This window comes from Arachis hypogaea, chromosome 4, assembly GCF_003086295.3.
Source record: "Arachis hypogaea cultivar Tifrunner chromosome 4, arahy.Tifrunner.gnm2.J5K5, whole genome shotgun sequence".
NCBI classification, from domain to species: domain Eukaryota; kingdom Viridiplantae; phylum Streptophyta; class Magnoliopsida; order Fabales; family Fabaceae; genus Arachis; species Arachis hypogaea.
The window spans coordinates 116,709,433-116,730,324 of record NC_092039.1 but is presented as its reverse complement, the minus strand read 5'-3'; the positions used below and the strand labels follow the sequence as shown (position 1 = coordinate 116,730,324).

The window sequence follows — 20,892 nt, the reverse complement described above, 5'->3', positions numbered from 1 at the left end:
TCACTCCCTCCGACATCTGATTGTAGTACTATTCTTAAAATTCTATCACTGTTAACGCATCTGACATACCACTAATAACATACTGTGGCAGAATCCATCATATACTTATTGGGACATAAGCTTTGGGATTCTCTATAAGATTATGTTGAATACAGACTCCAATTCATTTGGTCTCTACGAAGCTCGAGACACCGTGTTTAGTACGGATAGAACAAGGTCGGCTCCGATTCTTTGACAAAACGTTATACCAAAACGTTGGCCGGTGAATTTTCTAGCAATGTGGACGAAAATTTGGTCGTAGATTGGAACACAAAAGAAGATTACGATTCCAACGACTCCTTGAAGTGATGCAGCAAGAATTTTGAAATTTGGTCATTGAATAGATTATTATATGTTAGATCTTTATCATGTGACATAGATTAAATGAGTTATATTCTTAAAATTATTAATTTGACCCTGATACCAATTTTTTAATTTGTTTACAATTTAAATTTTTAATGAAAAATTTATTAGAGGTTGCTTTATTTCTTATGGTTTTTTATAAATTTTATAATACTATTTTAGTTTTTATTTAATTATCATTTTGATATTTTATTCGATCTTATCACGTGCATGGTATGGCACGGGTAATTACACTTGTAATTTTAAAAATCGAATCGAATTGATCGGTTCAATCGAATTAAAAATATTATTTATATATTAAAATATAAAATCAGTAATTAATATATTTGTGTACTAAGTATGTTTTAATTTATTTTTAATATGTATTTATATTTTAATATGTATTTTATATTAATGGTTGATTTTAATGTACACATAATATTAGTTGATATACAAAATATTATGCACAACTAAAAATTGAGATTAAATTATACTAAATGCTTAATCCATGCACTAGCAAACCAACTTGTACTGAATATATTTCTTTCTTTGGCTTTGTGCTGTTTTGCACATGTTGATTTTCTAGAAAATATATTTTATGATAGGTGAATGTTGCCTAGTTGTGATTGTGGCTTGGAGCCAATTTTTATAAGTGCTTTTTGTGAAAGCAAGTTGTTTTGATATGGATAAAATATACCATATTGTATGACTGTTTTGTGTCACCTTAATGGTGATTTAATGGTCCTATCTGAGAAAGATATGTTAGTTATAATGTTCAATAAAGGCCGAGTAGGCCGAGTTTGTGTTTATATGATAGATGATATTTGGTGTAATTGGATTGGGTTTGATGGTCGGCTATAATTATGATAAATTTTGAATAGTCGGTTCCCGAGTTTGATCGGTAATCTGTTTGACTGAATAATTTCGAATAGTCAAATTCGCAGTAAGTTTGGATATTTGTTTGACTGATAGATTCTGAATGATCAGTTTTGGATTAAGACCGGCTATTTGTTTGACTGTTAGTTTTCGAATGATCGGGGTCGGATTGGCGGTAGGATCTGATATTTGTTTAACTGATAGTATCTAAATGATCGGATTCAGATTATAGATCGACGGTATAAATAGGTTACAAATAAATGAGAAGTTTGAAATACAAAAATATGTACTTGATGAAATAAGAAATTTATTTATTGGAGAACCTTTGATTTCAAAGGCCTAGGTAGACTAGCCTCGTTAAAAGCTCTCCAAGCAAAATCCATTGTGGGAAAAATTTTGGTAGTAAGAAAAAGAGTACTCGCTTGTCCCTGGTTTTTAACTATAGTATAACTTTAAAGATGATACATTTCAAGTGTTAGGCAGATCTTTACCATCTAAGGTCTGTAATCGGTAAGCTCCATTGGCGATGACTTCTATGATTCGGTAAGGGCCTTCCCAATTAGCTGCTAGTTTGCCATGTGTTGAGGGTCTTTTAGCTTGTTCTGTTTTTCTGAGCACAAGGTCGTTTACTTGGAAATACTTTGGGTGAAGTCTTTGGTTATATCTTCGAGGTATGTGCTGTTGCATGGCTAATTGTTTGATTATTGTGGACGATCTGACTTCTTCTAGGAGATCGAGTTCGGATTGTCGAGCTGTGTCTTTTGTGGTATGGTCGGCCATTTCAGTGCGCAGTGAGGATTGAGAGATCTCCACGGGTATCATTGCGTCTGAACCGTAGACTAGCCGGAAGGGTGTTTTCTTTGTGGTTGAGTGAATGGTGGTATTGTATCCCCATATGATCTCTATGATAAGTTCGGCTCAGAGGCCTTTGCATCATCCAGTTTCTTTCTTAGATCATGTAGTATTACTTTATTTGCAGCCTCTGCTAACCCGCTTGTCTGTGGGTGCTCTACTAATGAAAAATGTTGTTTAATTTTTAAGTCCTGCAAAAAGGATGTGAACTTATGGTCGGCAAACTGGGGACCATTATCTATGATAATGTGCCGAGGTATGCTGAATCGACAAATAATATATTTCCATATAAAAGAAAGCATTTGTTGTTATGTAATCTTTGGTTTAAGTTCTTTATTTATTTATTTTATTCTAAGCTTGAATATTTGTTTGGTATGAAGCTCTAGGATTGTGTCTAGAGTCCCGGAGTCTTACATCTTACATTACTGGATACTGTTACCATACTGAGAACCGGATACCACTAAATGTAACACCCTAATTACCCTAAGCCTTACCTCGCATCGTAAAGCAAAGGTTAATTAAGGGTTACGACAGTTCTAAGCTCATACATATAATATATAGAAGAAATAATATATTCTAGAAGCCCGATGAAGGATATAACTCAAAAACAGGATTTGAAAAGCGCAAAACGTACTCATGAAGCTACAAACTTAACGCACAAGATATAGATGTAATATAACAAAATAGAAGAGTATAATAGTATAAAGATCTAACCACAGCTCGTGGAGTTTAAGCCGGCTAGCAATAAACAGACCATACAGAAATATGAATGTTAAAATAGCTTATACAAGTTTTTCTCTCAAAGTAAGCCTCTAGGCCAAAGTAAGATACAAAAGTGAGAGATATAAACAAAATAACCCTACTAAAAACAAAATAGAATAAGATCCTCCACTCTGCTACCATAAAGCAACTCACTGAGGTGGGTTACGACCTGCATCTGAAAAACAACAACGTATGAAATGAGAACTGGAGGTTCTCAGTATGGTAATAGTACCCAGTAATGTAAGATGTAAAATCCCGGGACACTAGAGGCAATCTTAGAGCTTCATACCAAACAGATAGTCAAGCATAGAATAAAATAAATAAATAAATAAATAAAGAACTTAAGCCATAAATCGGGTTATCTAAACTTAGGGAATTTCTAACTAAAACTAGTCACCGCTGTCCCACAGCCTTCACCAACCAACCCTCCGTGCGATCCCATCGCCACCACCTACCTAACCTCATCAGCACCAGACAAACATAGATAATTCAAGCAAGTAAAACACAGATAGTATTCATATATAACAAGTAATTCAAGAAACAAGTAGGTATTAATGAGCGGATAATTTATACGCTTTTTGACATTATTTTTAGGTAATTTTTAGTGTGTTTTAGTTACTTTTTAGTATATTTTTATTAGTTTTTATGTAAAAATCACATTTCTAGACTTTACTATGAGTTTGTGTGTTTTTTTGTGATTTCAGGTATTTTTTTGCTGAAATTGAGGGACCTGAGCAAAAATTTGATTCAGAGGCTGAGAAAGGACTGCAAATGCTGTTGGATTCTGACCTCGCTGCACTCGAAGTAGATTTTCTGGAGCTACAAAAGCCCAATTGATGCAGTCTCAATTGCGTCGGAAGGTAGACATCTTGGGCTTTCCATCAATGTATAATAGTACATACTTTGTCTGAGATTTGATGGCCCAAACTGACGTTCAAACGCCTACCAGAGACCCTTTTATGGAGTAAAATGCCAGAACTGGCACCAAAGCTGGAGTTAAATGCCCAAACTGGCACCAAAGCTGGTGTTTAACTCCAAGGATGACCTATGCATGTGAAAACTTCAAAGCTCAGCCCAAGCACACACCAAGTGGGCCCCAGAAGTAGATTTCTGCACTATCTACTCATTTATTTTCTGTAAACCTAGTTTACTAGTTTAGTATAAATAGCACTTTTTACTATTGTATGGGGGTCTTCTTCCCTTATTTTCGAATTCTTATGCCATTTGGGAGGCTGGCCAAACACTTATCTGAAATTTCCACCAATGAATTACATAAGTATCTCTATTTTATTTTATGTTTTATTTATCTGTTAATTATCAAAACCTCATAACCATTTGAATCCACCTGACTAATATTTACAAGATGACCATAGCTTGCTTCAAGCCGATAATCTCCGTGGGATCGACCCTTACTCGCATAATGTTTATTACTTGGACGACCCAGTACACTTGTTGGTTAGTTGTGCGAAGTTGTGAAAAGTGTGATCACAATTTCGTGCACCAAGTTTTTGGCGCCGTCGCCGGGGATTGTTCGAGTTTGGACAACTGACGGTTCATCTTGTTTCTTAGATTGGGTAATTTTATTTTATGTTTAAGCTTTTTGTTTTTATTTTCAAAAAATACAAAAAAATTAATAAAATCATAAAAACCAAAAAAATATTTTGTGTTTCTTATTTGAGTCTAGTGTCAAATTCTAAGTTTGGTGTCAATCGCATGTTTTTAATTTTCCTAAGTTTTTGAAAAAATTCATGCATTGTGATCTTCTGTGATTTTTGAGTGGTTCTTTATGATTTCGTTTGTCTGATCTTAAGATTTTCCTGTTTTGTATTTTATGTTGTTTTTCTTATGCATTTTCAAAATCATAGTGTTTGAACATTCAAAATTTCTAGTTTGGTGTCTTGCATGTCTTTCTTTTCTTAAAAATTTTTAAAAATATGTCCTTGATATTCATCATGATCTTCAAAGTGTTCTTGGTGTTCATTTTGACATTCAAAGTGTCCTTGCATGCATTACTGATTTTGATCTTGCATTTTTATGTTTATTTCATTTTGTTGTTTTTCTCTCTCTTCATTAAAAATTTTCAAAAATAAAAAATATATATCTTTTCAAGTAAATAATACAGAAAAATGAAGATTCAGAACATAAAGCAGAAGAATCACAGAGAAAAAAACTCACTGGCGTCAAAATGCCAGTAAAGAGGCACTTTGGGCGTTAAACACCATAATGGCTATCATTCTGGGCATTTAACGCTAGTAAAGCTATCATTCTGGGCGTTAAACGCCAGAATGGGCAGCATTCTGGGCGTTTGGAAAAATGCCCAGTAAGGAAGGATTCCTGGCGTTTAACGTCAGCCAAGGTATCTGGCTGGGCGTTAAACGCCCAAAGAGGCAGCCACATGGGCGTTAAATGCCAGAATGGATATCATTTTAGGCGTTTAACGCCAGGATGACACAAGGGAGGTAATTTCATTTCCAATTCAAATTTTTTCAATTTTTTCATGTTTTAACTCATGATTTTTAAATCTTATCTTTCCACATTTTAAAAAATCCTTGCTAACAATTAAAATTTTGATTCAAAAATTTCAAGTTTGTTACTTTCTTGTTAAGAAAGGTTCAACCTTTGAATTTTAGAATCATATCTTTTAATTTCTTGTTAGTCAAGTCATAAATTTTAAAAATCAAATCTTTTTCAATCATATTTTTTCAATCATATCTTTTTAAAAAAATCAAATCCTTTTCAATCATATCTTTTTAAATTTTGATTTCAAAATTTTTTCTAACTTCTTATCTTTTCAAAATTATTTTCAAATCTTTTTCAACTAATTACTATTTCTTATCTTTTTCAAAACCATCTAACCACTTTCCACTTCCAATTTTCGAAAATCACTAACCACTTTTTCAAAAATCTTTTTAATTAAAACTAAAACAATTATTTAATTAAAAATCATTTTAGTTTTAAAATCTTTTTTTAAATCTTTTTAGTTTTAATTTTCGAATATTCACTCTCTCATCTCTTTCTATTTATTTGCTAACACTTCTCTTCTACTTATAATTTGAACCCTCTCCCTTTCTCTGTGTTTGAATTCTTCTCATTCTCTCTCTACCTCATCCTTCTATTCCTCTTTTCCTCTGACACCTTAAGGAATCTCTATACTGTGACATAGAGGATTTCACTACTCCCTTTGTTCTCTTCTTTTTCATATGAGCAGAAACAGGGATAAAAACATTCTTGTTGAAGCTGATCCTGAACCTGAAAGGACTCTGAAAAGGAAGCTAAGAGAAGCTAAAGCACAACACTCCGGAGAGGACCTTACAGAAAATTTCAAAAAAGAAGTAGACATGGCAGCTGAACCCAACAACATTGCTAAAGATGCAAGGAAGATGCTTGGTGACTATACTGCGCCAACTTCCAACTTCTATGGAAGAAGCATCTCAATTCCTGCCATTGGAGCTAACAACTTTGAGCTTAAGTCTCAATTAGTTTCTCTAATGTAGCAGAATTGCAAGTTTTCATGGACTTCCATCGAAAGATCCTCATCAGTTCTTAGCTAAATTCTTGCAGATCTGTGATACTGTTAAGACCAATGGGGTTGATCCCGAGGTCTACAGACTTATGCTTTTCCCCTTTGCTGTAAGAGACAGAGCTAGGATATGGTTGGATTCACAACCTAGAAAAAGCCTGAACTCTTGGGATAAGTTGGTCACTACTTTCTTGACCAAATTCTTTCCACCTCAAAAGATGAGCAAGCTTAGAGTGGAAGTCCAAACCTTCAGACAGAAGGAAGGTGAATCTCTCTATGAGGCTTGGGAAATATACAAGCAATTAACCAAAAAGTGTCCTTCTGACATGTTTCCAGAATGGAGCATCATATGTATATTCTACGATGGTCTGTCTGAAATGTCCAAAATGTCATTAGACCATTTTACTGGTGGATCCCTTCATCTGAAAACACCTGCAGAAGCCCAGGAACTCATTGAGATGGTTGCAAATAACCAGTTCATGTACACTTCTGAAAGAAATCCTGTGAATAATGGGACGACTCAAAAGAAAGGAGTTCTTGAGATTGATACTCTAAATGCCATATTGGCTCAGAACAAAATATTGACTCAGCAAGTCAAATTTGATTTCTCAAAATCTGACTGGATTGCAAGTTGCATCTGGCAGTGCTAAAGAAGCCTCCTCTGAAGGAGAAGCTTATGACCCTGAGAATCCTACAATAGAAGAGGTGAATTGCATGGGAGAATCCTATGGAAACACCTATAATCCTTCATGGAGGAATCATCCAAATTTCTCATGGAAGGATCAACAGAAGCCTCAACAAGGCTTCAACAACAATAATGGTGGGAAAAATAGGTTTAGCAATAGCAAGCTTTTTCCATCATCTTCTCAGCAACAGACAGAGAATTCTGAGCAGAGCATCTCTAGCTTAGCAAACATAGTCTCTAATCTATCTAAGACCACTCTCAATTTCATGAATGAAACAAGGTTCTCCATCAGAAATTTGGAGGCACAAGTGGGTCAGCTGAGTAAAAGAGTTACTGAAATTCCTCCTAGTACTCTCCCAAGCAATACAGAAGAGAATCCCAAAACAGAGTGCAAGGACATAACTATAACCAAAATGGCCGAACCTGGAGAGAGTGACAAGGCAGTGATTCCCAGTGAGGAAGACCTCAAGGGACGTCCACTGACTAATAAGGAGTTCCCTATTGAGGAACCAAAGGAATCTGAGGCTCATACAGAGACCATAGAGATTCCATTGAACTTACTTTTGCCATTCATGAGCTCTGATGAGTATTCTTCCTCTGAAGAGGACGAAGACACTGTTGAAGAGCAAGTTGCTCAGTATCAATGAGCAATCATGAAGTTGAATGCCAAGTTATTTGGTAATGAGACTTGGGAGGATGAACCTCCATTGCTCATCAATGAACTGAATACCTGGATTCAGCAGACATTACCTTAGAAGAAACCCAATCCCAGAAAGTTCTTAATACCTTGCACCATATTAGGCACCATGACCTTTGAAAAGGCTCTGTGTGACCTGGGGTCAGGTATCAACCTCATGCCACTCTCTGTAATGGAGAAACTAGGGATCTTTGAGGTACAAGTTGCCAGAATCTCACTAGAGATGGCAGATAAATCAATAAAACAGGCTTATGGACTTGTAGAGGATGTCTTAGTGAAAGTTGAAGGCCTTTACATCCCTACTGACTTCATAATCCTAGACACTGGGAAGGATGAGGATAAATCCATCATCCTTGGAAGACCCTTCCTAGCAACAGCAAGGGCTGTGATTGATGTAGACAGAGGAGAGTTAGTCCTTCAATTGAATGAGGACTACCTTGTGTTTAAGACTTAAGGATCTTCTTCTATAAACATGGAGAAGAAGCATGAAAAGCTTCTCTCAATACAGAGTCAGACAGAGCCCCCACACTCAACTTCTAAGTTTGGTGTTGGGAGGCCACAACCATGCTCTGAGATTAAAGAAGCGCTATTTGGGAGGCAACCCAATTTTATTTATCTATATTAATTACTTTTTCATTCTATTTTCTAGTGTTAGTCTATGTCTTCTTTAGGTTGATGATCATGTGAAGTCACAAAAATAGCTGCAGAATTAAAACAAGAATAAAAAACAGCATAAAAAATAGCATACCTTGGAGGATGAGCTTACTGGCATTCAAACGGCAGTAAGGCTAGCAAAGTGGGCGTTTAACGCCCAGTTTGGCACCATTCTGGGCGTTAAACGCCAGAAATGGCACATAGACTAGCGTTTAATGCCAGAAAAGGGAGTCTGGCGTCTGGCTGGCGTTAAACACCAGTAAAGGTAGTAGAATGGGCGTTTAACACCCAGTCTAGCAGCATTCTGGGCGTTAAACGCCAGAACAGGCAGCCAGACTAGAATTTAACACCAGAAATGGGTAGCAGCCTGGCGTTCAATGCCAAAAATGCCATACAGAGGGCGTTTAAATGCCAGAAAGGTGCAGGGATGAGAAATCCTTGACACCTCAGGATCTGTAGACCCCACAGGATCCCTACCTACCCCAACTCATTCTCACTCATCTTCACACCTTTCCATAATGCCCTTCCCTCCCAAACCCAACCCCTATCACACGGATTTCCTCTCCCTCTTACCCTATATAAACCCCTCATTACTCCTTTATTTTCACACATCACAAACACTCCCAACCCCCCTTGGCCAAACCACTCCTCCACCTCCATCTCCTCTATTTCTTCTTCTTCTCCTCCTTTCTTTCTTTTTTTGCTCGAGGACAAGCAAACCTTTTAAGTTTGGTGTGGGAAAAAGCTCTGCTTTTTGTCTTTCCATAACCATTAATGGCACCTAAGGCCGGAGAAATCTCTAGAAAGAGGAAAGGAAGGCAGTTGCTTCCACCTCCAAGTCATGGGAGATGGAGAGATTCATCTCACAAGCCCATCACTAAAAAAAGGATGGAGCAAACAAGAGAGCCCGCTCATGAACCTCAACAAAAGCATGAGGAAGTCCCTCATCAAGAAATCCCTGAGATGCCTCAAGGGATGCATTTTTCTCCACACAACTATTAGGAACAACTCAACACCTCTTTAAGAGATTTGAGTTCCAATATGGAGCAACTAAGGATGGAGCACCAAGAGCACTCCATTATCCTCCATGAAATTAGAGAGGACCAAAGGGCCATGAGGGAGGAACAACAAAAGCAAGAAAGAGATATTGAGGAGTTAAAGCACTCCATAGGGTCTTCAAGAGGAAGAGCTAGCCGCCATCACTAAGGTGGACTTATTCTTTAATTTTCTTGTTCTTTTTTTTCTGTTTTTCAATTTTTATGCTTTATGTTTTGTCTATATTTGTGTCTTTATTACATGATCATTAGTGTCTAGTGTCTATGTCTTAAAGCTATGAGTGTTCCATGAATCCTTCACCTTTCTTAAAAGAAAAATGTTTCTATTTGCAAAAGAACAAGAAGTACATGAATTTCGAATTCTATCTTGAAATTAGTTTAATTATTTTGATGTGGTGGCAATACTTTTTATTTTATGAATGAATGCTTGAACAGTGCATATTTTTTATAATTGAAGTTTATGAATGTTAAAATTGTTGGTTCTTGAAAGAATAATGAAAAAAGAAAATGTTATTGATAATCTGAAAAATCATAAAATTGATTCTTGAAGCAAGAAAAAGCAGTGAAAAATACAAAGCTTGCGAAAAAAATAGGCGAAAAAAAGAAAGAAAAAGAAAAAGCCAGTAACCCTTTAAACTAAAAGGTAAGGGTGAAGAGGATCCAAGGCTTTGAGCATCAGCGGGTAGGAGGGCCCAAAGGAATAAAATACTGGCCTAAGCGGCTAAATCAAGCTGTCCCTAACCATGTGCTTGTGTCATGAAGGTCCAAGTGAAAAGCTTGAGATTGAGTGGTTAAAGTCGTGATCCAAAGCAAAAGAGTGTGCTTAAGAACTCTGGACACCTCAAACTGGGGACTCTAGCAAAGCTTAGTCATAATCTGAAAAGGTTCACCCAGTTATGTGTCTATGGCATTTATGTATCCGGTGGTAATATTGGAAAACAAGATGCTTAGGGTCACGGCCAAGACTCATAAATTGTTGTATTCAAGAATCAACATACTGAACTAGGAGAATCAATAACACTATCTGAATTCTGAGTTCCTATGGATGCCAATCATTCTAAACTTCAAAGGATAAAGTGAGATGCCAAAACTGTTCAAAAGCAAAAAGCTACTAGTCCCGCTTATCTAATTGGAACTAAGCTTCATTGATGTTTTGGAATTTATTTTATATTCTCTTCTTTTTATCTTATTTTATTTTTATTTGCTTGGGGACAAGAAACAATTTAAGTTTGGTGTTGTGATGAGCGGATAATTTATACGCTTTTTGGCATTGTTTTTAGGTAGTTTTTAGTGTGTTTTAGTTACTTTTTAGTATATTTTTATTAGTTTTTATGCAAAAATCACATTTCTGGACTTTACTATGAGTTTTTGTATTTTTCTATGATTTTAGGTATTTTCTGGCTGAAATTGAGGGACCTGAGCAAAAATCTGATTCAGAGGCTGAGAAAGGACTGCAGATGCTGTTGGATTCTGACCTCCCTGCACTCAAAGTGGATTTTCTGGAGCTACAAAAGCCCAATTGGCGCGCTCTTAATTGCGTCGGAAAGTAGACATTTTGGGCTTTCCAGCAATGTATAATAGTCCATACTTTTCCCGAGATTTGATGGCCCAAACTGGCGTTTAAACACCCAATAGAGACCCTTTTCTGGAGTAAAACGCCAGAACTGGCACCAAAGCTGGAGTTAAACGCCCAAACTGGCACCAAAGCTGGCGTTTAACTCCAAGGATGGCCTATACACGTGAAATCTTCAAAGTTCAACCTAAGCACACACCAAGTGGGCCCCAGAAATAGATTTCTGCACTATCTACTCATATTCTGTAAACCTAGTTTACTAGTTTAGTATAAATAGCACTTTTTACTATTGTATGGGGGTCTTCTTCCCCTGTTTTCGAATTCTTATGCCATTTGGGAGGCTGGCCATTCGGCCATGCCTAGACCTTTTTCTCTTATGTATTTTTAACGGTGGAGTTTCTACACCTCATAGATTAAGGTGAGGAGCTCTGCTGTTCCTCATGAATTAATGCAAGTACTATTGTTTTTCTTTCAATTCATGCCTACTTCTTCTCTAAGATATACTCTCGTACTTAATTCAGTTAAGTCAGACTAAAGGGGTGATCCGTGACAATCACCCACTATCTTCAGTACTCGCTTAGCCAAGATCCGCGTGCCTGACAACCACAAGCGGTCTACATGATGTTCAACATAGTCATTGGATGCCAGCTGGAGTATATTCTCTTGGGTCTTTGATCCATGCGTTTAACTAGCATCTCCTGACAACAGAGCATTCAAATCAGTGAGATAAGAACCTTTGTGGTATAGGCTAGAAACAATTGGCAGCATTTCTGAGATCCGGAAAGTCTAAACCTTGTCTGTGGTATTTTGAGTAGGATCTAAAAGGGAATGACTGTGACGAGCTTCAAACTCGCGACTGTTGGGCGCAGTGACAGTGCGCAAAAGGATCAATGGATCTTATTCCGACACAAGTGAGAACCGACAGATGATTAGCCTTGCAGTGAGAACCGTAGCCAGACCATTTTCACTGAGAGGACGGATGGTAGCCATTGACAACGGTGATCCACCAACTTACAGCTTGCCATGGAAGGGAGTGCGCATGATTGGATGGAAGTAATAGAGAAGCAGAGGTTCAGAAGCAACAAAGCATCTCCAAATGCTTATCTAAAATTCCCACCAATGAATTACATAAGTATCTCTATTTTATTTTATGTTTTATTTATCTGTTAATTATTAAAACCTCATAACCATTTGAATCTGCCTGACTGAGATTTACAAGATGACCATAGCTTGCTTCAAGCCGACAATCTCCGTGGGATCGACCCTTACTCGCGTAAGGTTTATTACTTGGACGATCCAGTGCACTTGTTGGTTAGTTGTGCGAAGTTGTGAAAAGTGTGATCACAATTTTGTGCACCAGGCATATTATACAATTAGGCAAACTCAAGTAATCAAAGCAAGCAAACATATAGAAGATGCATATGATGAATGTCTATCCTATTGGTTGTGATATCACATGTCAGTTATAGTGCCAAGCCCGACTCAAAATCCAGTCGGCAACTCCCGGATTAGTCTATCTGTTGTGCATACTCAGGAGGAATAATTATGAGGGATGAGTGCCCTACCACCTTCTCCTTTCAGAGGGAAACATTCCGAGGGAGAGTGCCCTACCACCTTCCTCTGGATGAACCATGATTCCGTGGGTTAGTGCACTACCACCTTGCAGCCAGAGAAAAACCCATGCTCAGGAAGAATAATTCCGAGGGATGAGTGCCCTACCACCTTCTCCTTTCAGAGGGAAACATTCCGAGGGAGAGTGCCCTACTACCTTCCTCTTGAGCGAAAAATATGAGTAAGAAGCCCAACTTCAAGCCTCACATCCGAACAAAGGTGGGAGACTGCCACAGCCCCTCCGACGGAGAACAATGCCTATCATAATCACATATTCAATCTCAGAGGCCACTCCTCATAGCATATTTCCGCTCATACTCATTCCATTAACCATAATAATTCATTTCCAAGTTCTCAACTCATCACAATCATCATCAATTCATAACTTTCCATTCCGAACTCATTAGTTCATTAGCTCAATTCGTTGTCAGTAATCACCAAGTTCACTACTCTTCCTTCTTTCTCAACCAAACTCATCATCAATACATCAGAAATCTAAACCTCTGTTCTCTAACTTTTAAAGTAAAACCCAACTTAAATCTCCTAGGACCTTTCCGTTGTTTTGGTACCCGAAAATAAGCCAAAGTGTCTTAAATAGGTGTCACAGAAGTTTACAAGCTTGTTAGGAAGGTGAAACAGTTAAAAATAAGATTTTGGTTGAAAAACAGGGCATGTGCATGTGCACAGGGCGTGCGCACGCCCAAGGAGATTTTAAAAAGTGTGCATACGCATAGAAGTGTATGTACACACAAGTGCAAAATTTTACAATTCTGTTCGCTCGCACAAGGCGTGCTAGCGCCCTCAACAGAATGCCCTTTCCAACCTGTGCGTGCGCACAGGGCTGTGCGTGCGCAGAGCTTGTAGAACTTCGTTGGTTATGTGCGCGCACAGAGCGTGCTAGCGCTCTCATCAGTAGCCATATCCCCGTGTGTGCGTGCGCACAGGTTTAAAAAATTCACGGGGTGTGCATGCACACACAAACCAGAAATCATAAAATTCTGCAACATTGCAGAATTCAGATTTTGACACCAAACTTTGAATGATCATAACTTCCTCTACGAAAATCCAAATTTTACAAACTTTATATCAATTTGAAGATTTTTCAATGAACTTCTGCTGCCACCAGTGCTGAGCCGCACCCATCAACCGGTGTGCCGCAAACTCCACGAACTGGTCCTCTTGAACATGTTGAAAAAGTTTTAAAGCTTAGAATGATTTTCAAATTTGGTTTGAAACTTTGGTTTAAATGATTTAGTTTTGAAAGTAAGTCGGGGCTCTTGGTTTAAATGATATGGTTTAAAAGAAAAGTGAGTTCTCTGATTTTGTTTATTTGCGAATTTGGTTTCCAATTTATCTTATCGAAAATGATTCAAATTGAAAGGTTTTTATTTAAGAAAATCGTGACTTAAAGTAATCGACTTTCGAGTAAATGATTTTTGACTCTTTTGAAAAAGCTTTAACAATGAACTGGTTTAGAATAAACTTGTTTTGAAGGTTTTGGGAAAATGTTACAAAAATTTTGGATTCTTAATGACGATAATCAGAGTGACGTAGCGAAAGGCGAGAGGGAACACTGACACGGTAAGATGAAGGAGGATATATCACACGGTTCGAATTTTCGAGGGCAAAAATTTTATTAGGAGGGGAGAATGTAAGAACTGGAGTTTTTCACGTAAAACCATTTTAATAAAATTATTTTAGTGCCTGGAATAGATTCAAAAATTAGAAGTTTTAATTTGAAAATATAAAGGTGAAATTTGATTTCAATGAATTTTTCTGAATTGGAAAATGTATCTTTTTCGAAAAGTTTCTCTAAAAATGCGTACTGGCGCTTAAATTAGCAGTATCGGCTCTAGTATGTCCAGTACAACGTATTTTGGAAAATAAGATTTTAAAAATTGATTTGTTGTATTGAAAGGACAAAAATATTGTAAAGTCCCACATCGGTTGGGGAGGAGAACGAAGCATGCCTTATAAGGCTGTGGATACCTCTCCCTAGCATGATGCATTTTGACGAGTGAGTATAGGGGGCTTCAGCTATCATCCCTATCGTCAAAAGTAAAACCGTGAGGTCTTGTGTGGCAAAACAGACAATATCGTGCTAGCGGATGGTTTGGGTTGTTACAATTAGAGTATGGTGGTAACATGCACCTTATCTGAGTAGGATGCGAGTAGGGTTGGTTTGGGCTGTTACAATTAGAGTATAGTGGTAACATGCACCTTATCTGAGTAGGATGCGAGTAGGGTTCTTGTATGTGTGGGTCAGGTAGGATGTACGTTGAGTCTCAATTCTACTCGACTAACCTACATCCTACACATATATATGTTATATATTTTTATGAAAATATGTTTTAAATGGATGTCGAACGAAAGATCACTCACTAAATGTAAAAGATTCTGAGCCACTAAAAGAAGATCATTAATTGATAATTTAATACTTTTTCTTTTACATAAAATCAGTTTTATTTTAAATTATCATCAAGTTATATAATAATATTGTATCTTTTTTGTAACTCGCGGATAGAATCGGGTACCTGTGATTAAAAATGGGTATGATTAGAATTGAGATATTCTCAACCCATTGATAAGATAGGATTGAGTTTATATAAAAATTTTAACCATATAGTTAGAATTGACTCTAAATCCTACCATATCCTACCCATTGTCATCCTAAAATATAATAACTAAACAAATAATGATAGTGATGGTTGTGCATCGATAAATTAATGTTATTTGACACAAATTTTAATTTAAGGGTAGAGAAGATAAGAGAGATGCCAAAATAATTAATTAATAGTTATATAGATTAAGTGCCAAAATCATTATCTTAATTGTCTTTTTAATCTTCAGATAAGTAAAATTTAAAAATATTTTTTATTTTTAAAACATAAAAAATTGAAAAAGCAAAACTTTATATTTTTAGAATTTAAAAATAATTAATAAAATGGTTCAAATTTTTTGATAATTTTTCAAAATAAAATATCAATTTAGGTGTACAATTTTGTTTTTAAATGATAGAACTTCATAATAAAAGAATACGTTTCTTTAAATGAAAATACAAAATACACTTTGTATTCAAATTTTGTCTTTATATTCGTAATGAGATCTAACTGTAAAAGGCCCAATGTAATAAAGATTTAGACAAACTTAATGATTAAGTTCATATAACGTCCGAAAAAAAAAATGATTTAGTTCATATGAATTGAGTTCTATCTCGTAGCGCTTAGGTCTAAAACTAAGTTCTTGATATTTTTTTTTTACGGTATCGTTCAATCCGACAGGTTAAAGACTAATTTGTCGCGAATCTGAATTTTATTTAAGGGTTTATCACTGGACAATGAGTTGCTGCATGCACAAGACAGAATTCGACCAATCCAAGTTGGTTTTTTTTTTTAGTCAAGTGAATTGGACAACCCCCAATCCTATACATTACATTTATACACCAATGCATTACACACTCACACAACTCAGCTCTATGGGAGGCACACAAAGTGACCATCTAACCCAGGCCTCGGCTGCACCAACCCAAGTTGGTTAAGTTCTTGTTTCTATATTCGCTCACTTTGGGCCCAATTACCTTCACTAGCCAAGATAACACTTCAGAATATCTTCTCAAACAAAAAATAAATTGAAAACCATTTTTTAACTAACAATTAGTCAATATTCCTCTTTTTCTTAAAATTTTTCTTTTATCATTTTACACTAATAGTTCAAATTCTTAACTCTTATATCTAGCTACTTATTTATTGTTTTGTTGGTTAAAAAATGATTTTTCTGAAAAAAAAAAACGTTTTCCTCTGTATATTTGCATTTATGATTTGTAACAAACAAATAGTATATGGAAAGAGTTTGTAACCCTTCTCCTTAATTATTAATGTAACTTTGTTCTTTAATTTGTTTCACTTTCAGCTTACTATATATGTAAAAACAATTGAAAGAATAATCCAAGAAGCAATAATAATAATAACAAAAATTAAACAATGGCTACTTTTGTCTTGAAAAATGTAATTCCCCAACTATTGTTGCTTCTTATGATGATGATGATGATCATAATGCCATTAGGCATCAAAGGAGACGAAAAATATGTTGACATCACAAATAGATTACATGGGAAATTGAAACTATTCCTTCATTGCAAATCCAAAGATAATGATCTAGGAAAACACCTCCTCCGACATGATGACACTTATAGATTCAGCTTTAAACCTAATTTTAGCCTAAAGTTTTTTATTAAACCCACAACACTATTCTTTTGTAAATTTCGCTGGAAAGGTGCATGCCATTGGTTTGATATATATGATGATAAAAGGGATGGAAAATTAATAACCCTTTACTGGAATATAACACAAAAAGGACCATGTGTTAAGAGTTCTCTATTTTTAAATAGGGAGACAGAATTATGCTATGATTGGAATAAAGATAAATGCTAGTGTGCTGTGATCTTGTTATTGGTATTGTCTTCAATAACGGACCCGATTATTGTATATTTGGGCCTTAATGGTCCTTAATTAATTGGTGTTTAATAATGATAAATTTAATAAAAGACTATATGAAATTATACTTTTAATTTTGTTCTTATTTTATTTTATTTTTTAAATTTTTTTATTAAAATTGAGATTGAGTGGTTCTAATTCCATTTTAAAAATTAATTCAAGAGGTGAGAAATGCTTTGCATTTATAAACCATTTAGAGACTATATATAATTTGTAATATATTTCCTTTATGCATAATAATGATCATTTGGAACGTGAACATTTACAAAGACCTAACAATATTATTAAATCGAATAAAATTATAACTCCACTTTAAAAACTCAATTCTAAAAACTAAATAGATAAAAGATGTCTCACACACTTATAAATACTATTTAGAGACCACATTTTTTAGAGATATTTATATTGTATTATTTTTTCTTTTATTTTCTCTGACCTTTCCACCACCGTAAATTCTCTTGCACTACCGTTGACCGCTGCAAGCATGCCTATCTAATATTAATAATTTGTAAAAAAGGAAAGAAAAAAAAAATCATGTTGCACACGCAATAATATATACAGAGATATAATACAATATTACCTATTGAATTATATATATATATATATATATATATATATATATATATATATATATATATATATAGAGTTGATAAAAAACAAATTAAAAGAAGATTAAATTTTGTTGAGTGTCTCTTACAAAAAATTATTTATATAAAGATGTTTTTTTATATAAAAATAAGGATGAAATATATTTTTTTTAAATTTATTAAAAATTTTAAAATAATTTTTTAAATTTTATTTTATTTTAATTTTAGCTTAAAAATTTTTTATTTACATAAAAAATATTTTTAAAAAATAAATTTTCAAAAAGTTTAGAACCGGTTAAACAATTTCACAAATTTTAAGTTTTTAACACATGTAACTCGCTCTTAATTGTTAAATATTATTACTGGATTAATCTTAAAATTCTTAAAAATTTAATTGTTAAGAATATATTTAATGTAAATAAAAAATTTTTGAGATAAAATATAAACAAAATAAAATTTAAAAATATTTTAATATTTTTAAAAATAAAAAATATATTTTATCTTAAAAATAATAATTAAAAATTATTAAATTATTTATATATTTAACTAAATTATTTAATATATCGTCGTGTATTTGCATTTTAACTATCATATTTTTTGGGAGACATTACAATAAGTTAAAACATAACTACAACTTATCATTATCCCATTTAAGTTACAACACAGCTAAAACCTGCTAAGACTATAACTAACAATTGTCAAATCCGAATAACAACATTATCAAGAAGCAAGTAATATATATAAACTCCTAATCATATATTAATTTACATATATACTCTAATCAAACATGATCATGTAAAATATAATTAAACACAAGAGGGGCTTCATTCAATATAATCAACAAGCTAGCTAAGCTAAGAATGAATATAATAGATTTCTTTTTTTTTTCTAAAAAAAATCCATAATTATTCATCAAAGCTGTGCTTTAATCCCAGCAAAATCCTTGACGGTATAACCAACCTTTTCAAACTTTCCTCTCACATTATTCTCTCTAAACTTCAAATAATCCAAGCACAAAAATGGCTTGTAAAATCTCTTGTTCCCGTCACCAACAACTTCATCAGGAGCCAAAATAATCTTTTCATCCTCAAAGCACCAAAAAAATGCCAATGAAAACCTACTATTATTCTTCTTCACTATTGATGGCTTCCTCAAAACAACTCTATGCTCTGAAGATCTTAATTTATCATTGCTCCAAGCTTGTAACATGTCTCCAATGTTCACAACTAGGGTTCCTTCTGAGGGTTTTATGTCTATCCATTTTCCTCTTCCTTCTCCTTCCTTATTATTATTATTTTTCGATTTCACTTGAAGCCCTCCAATTTCATCTTGGTATAGGATTGTTATGCAACTCATGTCAGTGTGCATTCCAAGACCCTCAACTAATAATTCATCATCATCATCTTCCATAATAATATTATTATTTTCTACTTGTGATGATGAATAATTGTTTATTCTCAAGTAACCATGGCACTTGCTGAATTCAGATTCAAGAAACTTCTTCTCAATGCCTTCCCCTAAACTCATCAACACTGCCCTTAGGATTTTCTTTGACAATTCTTCCATCTTATTACCATATTCTTGCAGCATTTCACTACATAGAAAATAACACGAGACTAATAATATTAAGTTGCATTAATATTTGTTTTAGTTCGAAAAAAGAAAATATGTGGAGAAAGTTTTGAGAAAAAACACTTTTTCACATATTTGTATGAATTTTATAAAATAAAAATATAAAAAATAGTTCTCAACTTTTTTAAATCATTTTAAATATTAAGTCATAAAATCACTACTTTAATTTTGAAAATTTAAAAAAAAAAACAACATACATCCTTTTTTTAAGATTATACCAGGACATTTATCAGATTGAAAGTCCAATGATTAACTCCTTAAATATTACAGAGATATAAAGTGGACGACCTTCCTAAACAAATAAACTTCATTTCTATTTTTCAAAAAAAAAATCAAACTCAAAAGAGATGGTTAAAAGACATAGACTCTCATCTATCTATGCTAACTTACATTAACAAGAAAAATTTACTTCCTAAGAATGGTTCTAGGCAAGTAGTGGTGAGTTCTATTTGATTTTCGCTATTATTTTAATTTATATATATATATATATATATATATATTTCTTATTTTTAAGATTTTATATTTAGGAAATGATGAAAATATATTTTTTTTGTCATTCACTATTTTAATTTATTCCTAAAATCGTGAAAATATGAGCTATATAAATAATTAAAACAGAGAATTTAAAATGAAATCAAGAAAGGATTATTAGTAATTCAAGTAATTAAGCATGCTGAATATAGATAAACATAGTATAGTGATGGGACAAAAAAGGTTAATTTGCAGATACTTTATTATTACCTTAATTTGGAATCTTGTTTATGAAAGAGTAGATCTTCAGAAGTCTTAGCTGAAAGATAGAAGTTAGGTCCATTAACTCTGAGGCTCTCAAAGAAAGGAGATGCAATGAAATGAGGAGTGTAAGATTTGAGAGATGAAAAAGGGCCAAGCTTGAGTTTTGTATCATAAGGGAGGCTGAAGAATTGTTTGGATAGTGATTGGAGTTGGATGCAAAAATCTTTGGAGATTCCATGGTTGATGATGTGGAAGAATCCCCACTCTTTGGCTGCTTTGGTGAGAGAGGATAGTGAAGAAGGTTGCAAAGGTTGTGATATGTCTAAGATAGGAATTTCAACATACATAGACATTATTCTTGCTACTATCTCTTTAATTGTCAATCAAATTTAGTTTGTTCATCATCACCTGTGAAAAAATTATTAAGATTTGGCTAAATAATAATCTTACTTCAGAGATGAAGAAGAAGAAGAAGCTAAATAAAGCACAAGACTCATGAATGTATACAGAAGTTAGGTTTATATATTATTATTATTATTATTATTATTATTATTATTATTATTATTATTATTATTAAACATTTTTATCACTCAACTAATCTTCTTATAAAGTTTTAATTTTTTAGTTTCTAATTTTATTGTCAATTAATTGGAGAAATGTGTCATTAAAGATATAGATAATAAAGAATAAGCTACTATGTTTTAATATAAAAAAATTTAACATTAACGATTTTAAGTTGAGTGTGACAGAGATGAAGATGTTGAGATGGATGAGTGGTC

At 34.1% G+C, this 20,892-nt stretch overlaps 1 protein-coding gene across 1 annotated transcript; it reads right to left on the bottom strand.

The window, feature by feature from the left end:
• Window positions 1–18,552: 18,552 nt before the first annotated feature.
• On the bottom strand, window positions 18,553–20,596 carry LOC112794435 (gibberellin 20-oxidase-like protein). Its single transcript, XM_025836455.3, has 2 exons — window positions 20,120–20,596; window positions 18,553–19,340 (listed from the first exon to the last, which is right to left on the bottom strand). The coding sequence occupies exons 1-2, from the start codon at window positions 20,464–20,466 to the stop codon at window positions 18,659–18,661; spliced, it is 1,029 nt and encodes a 342-aa protein (XP_025692240.1). The 5' UTR covers window positions 20,467–20,596; the 3' UTR covers window positions 18,553–18,658.
• Between the last annotated feature and the right edge of the window lie 296 nt (window positions 20,597–20,892).

Coding starts and splice junctions, on each gene's coding strand:
- LOC112794435 (XM_025836455.3), bottom strand. CDS start 20,466: ATGTCTATGTATGTTGAAATTCCTATCTTAGACATATCACAACCTTTG. Junction 19,341..20,119: donor AAACAAGATTCCAAATTAAG/GTAATAATAAAG, acceptor TTTTCTATGTAG/TGAAATGCTGCAAGAATATG.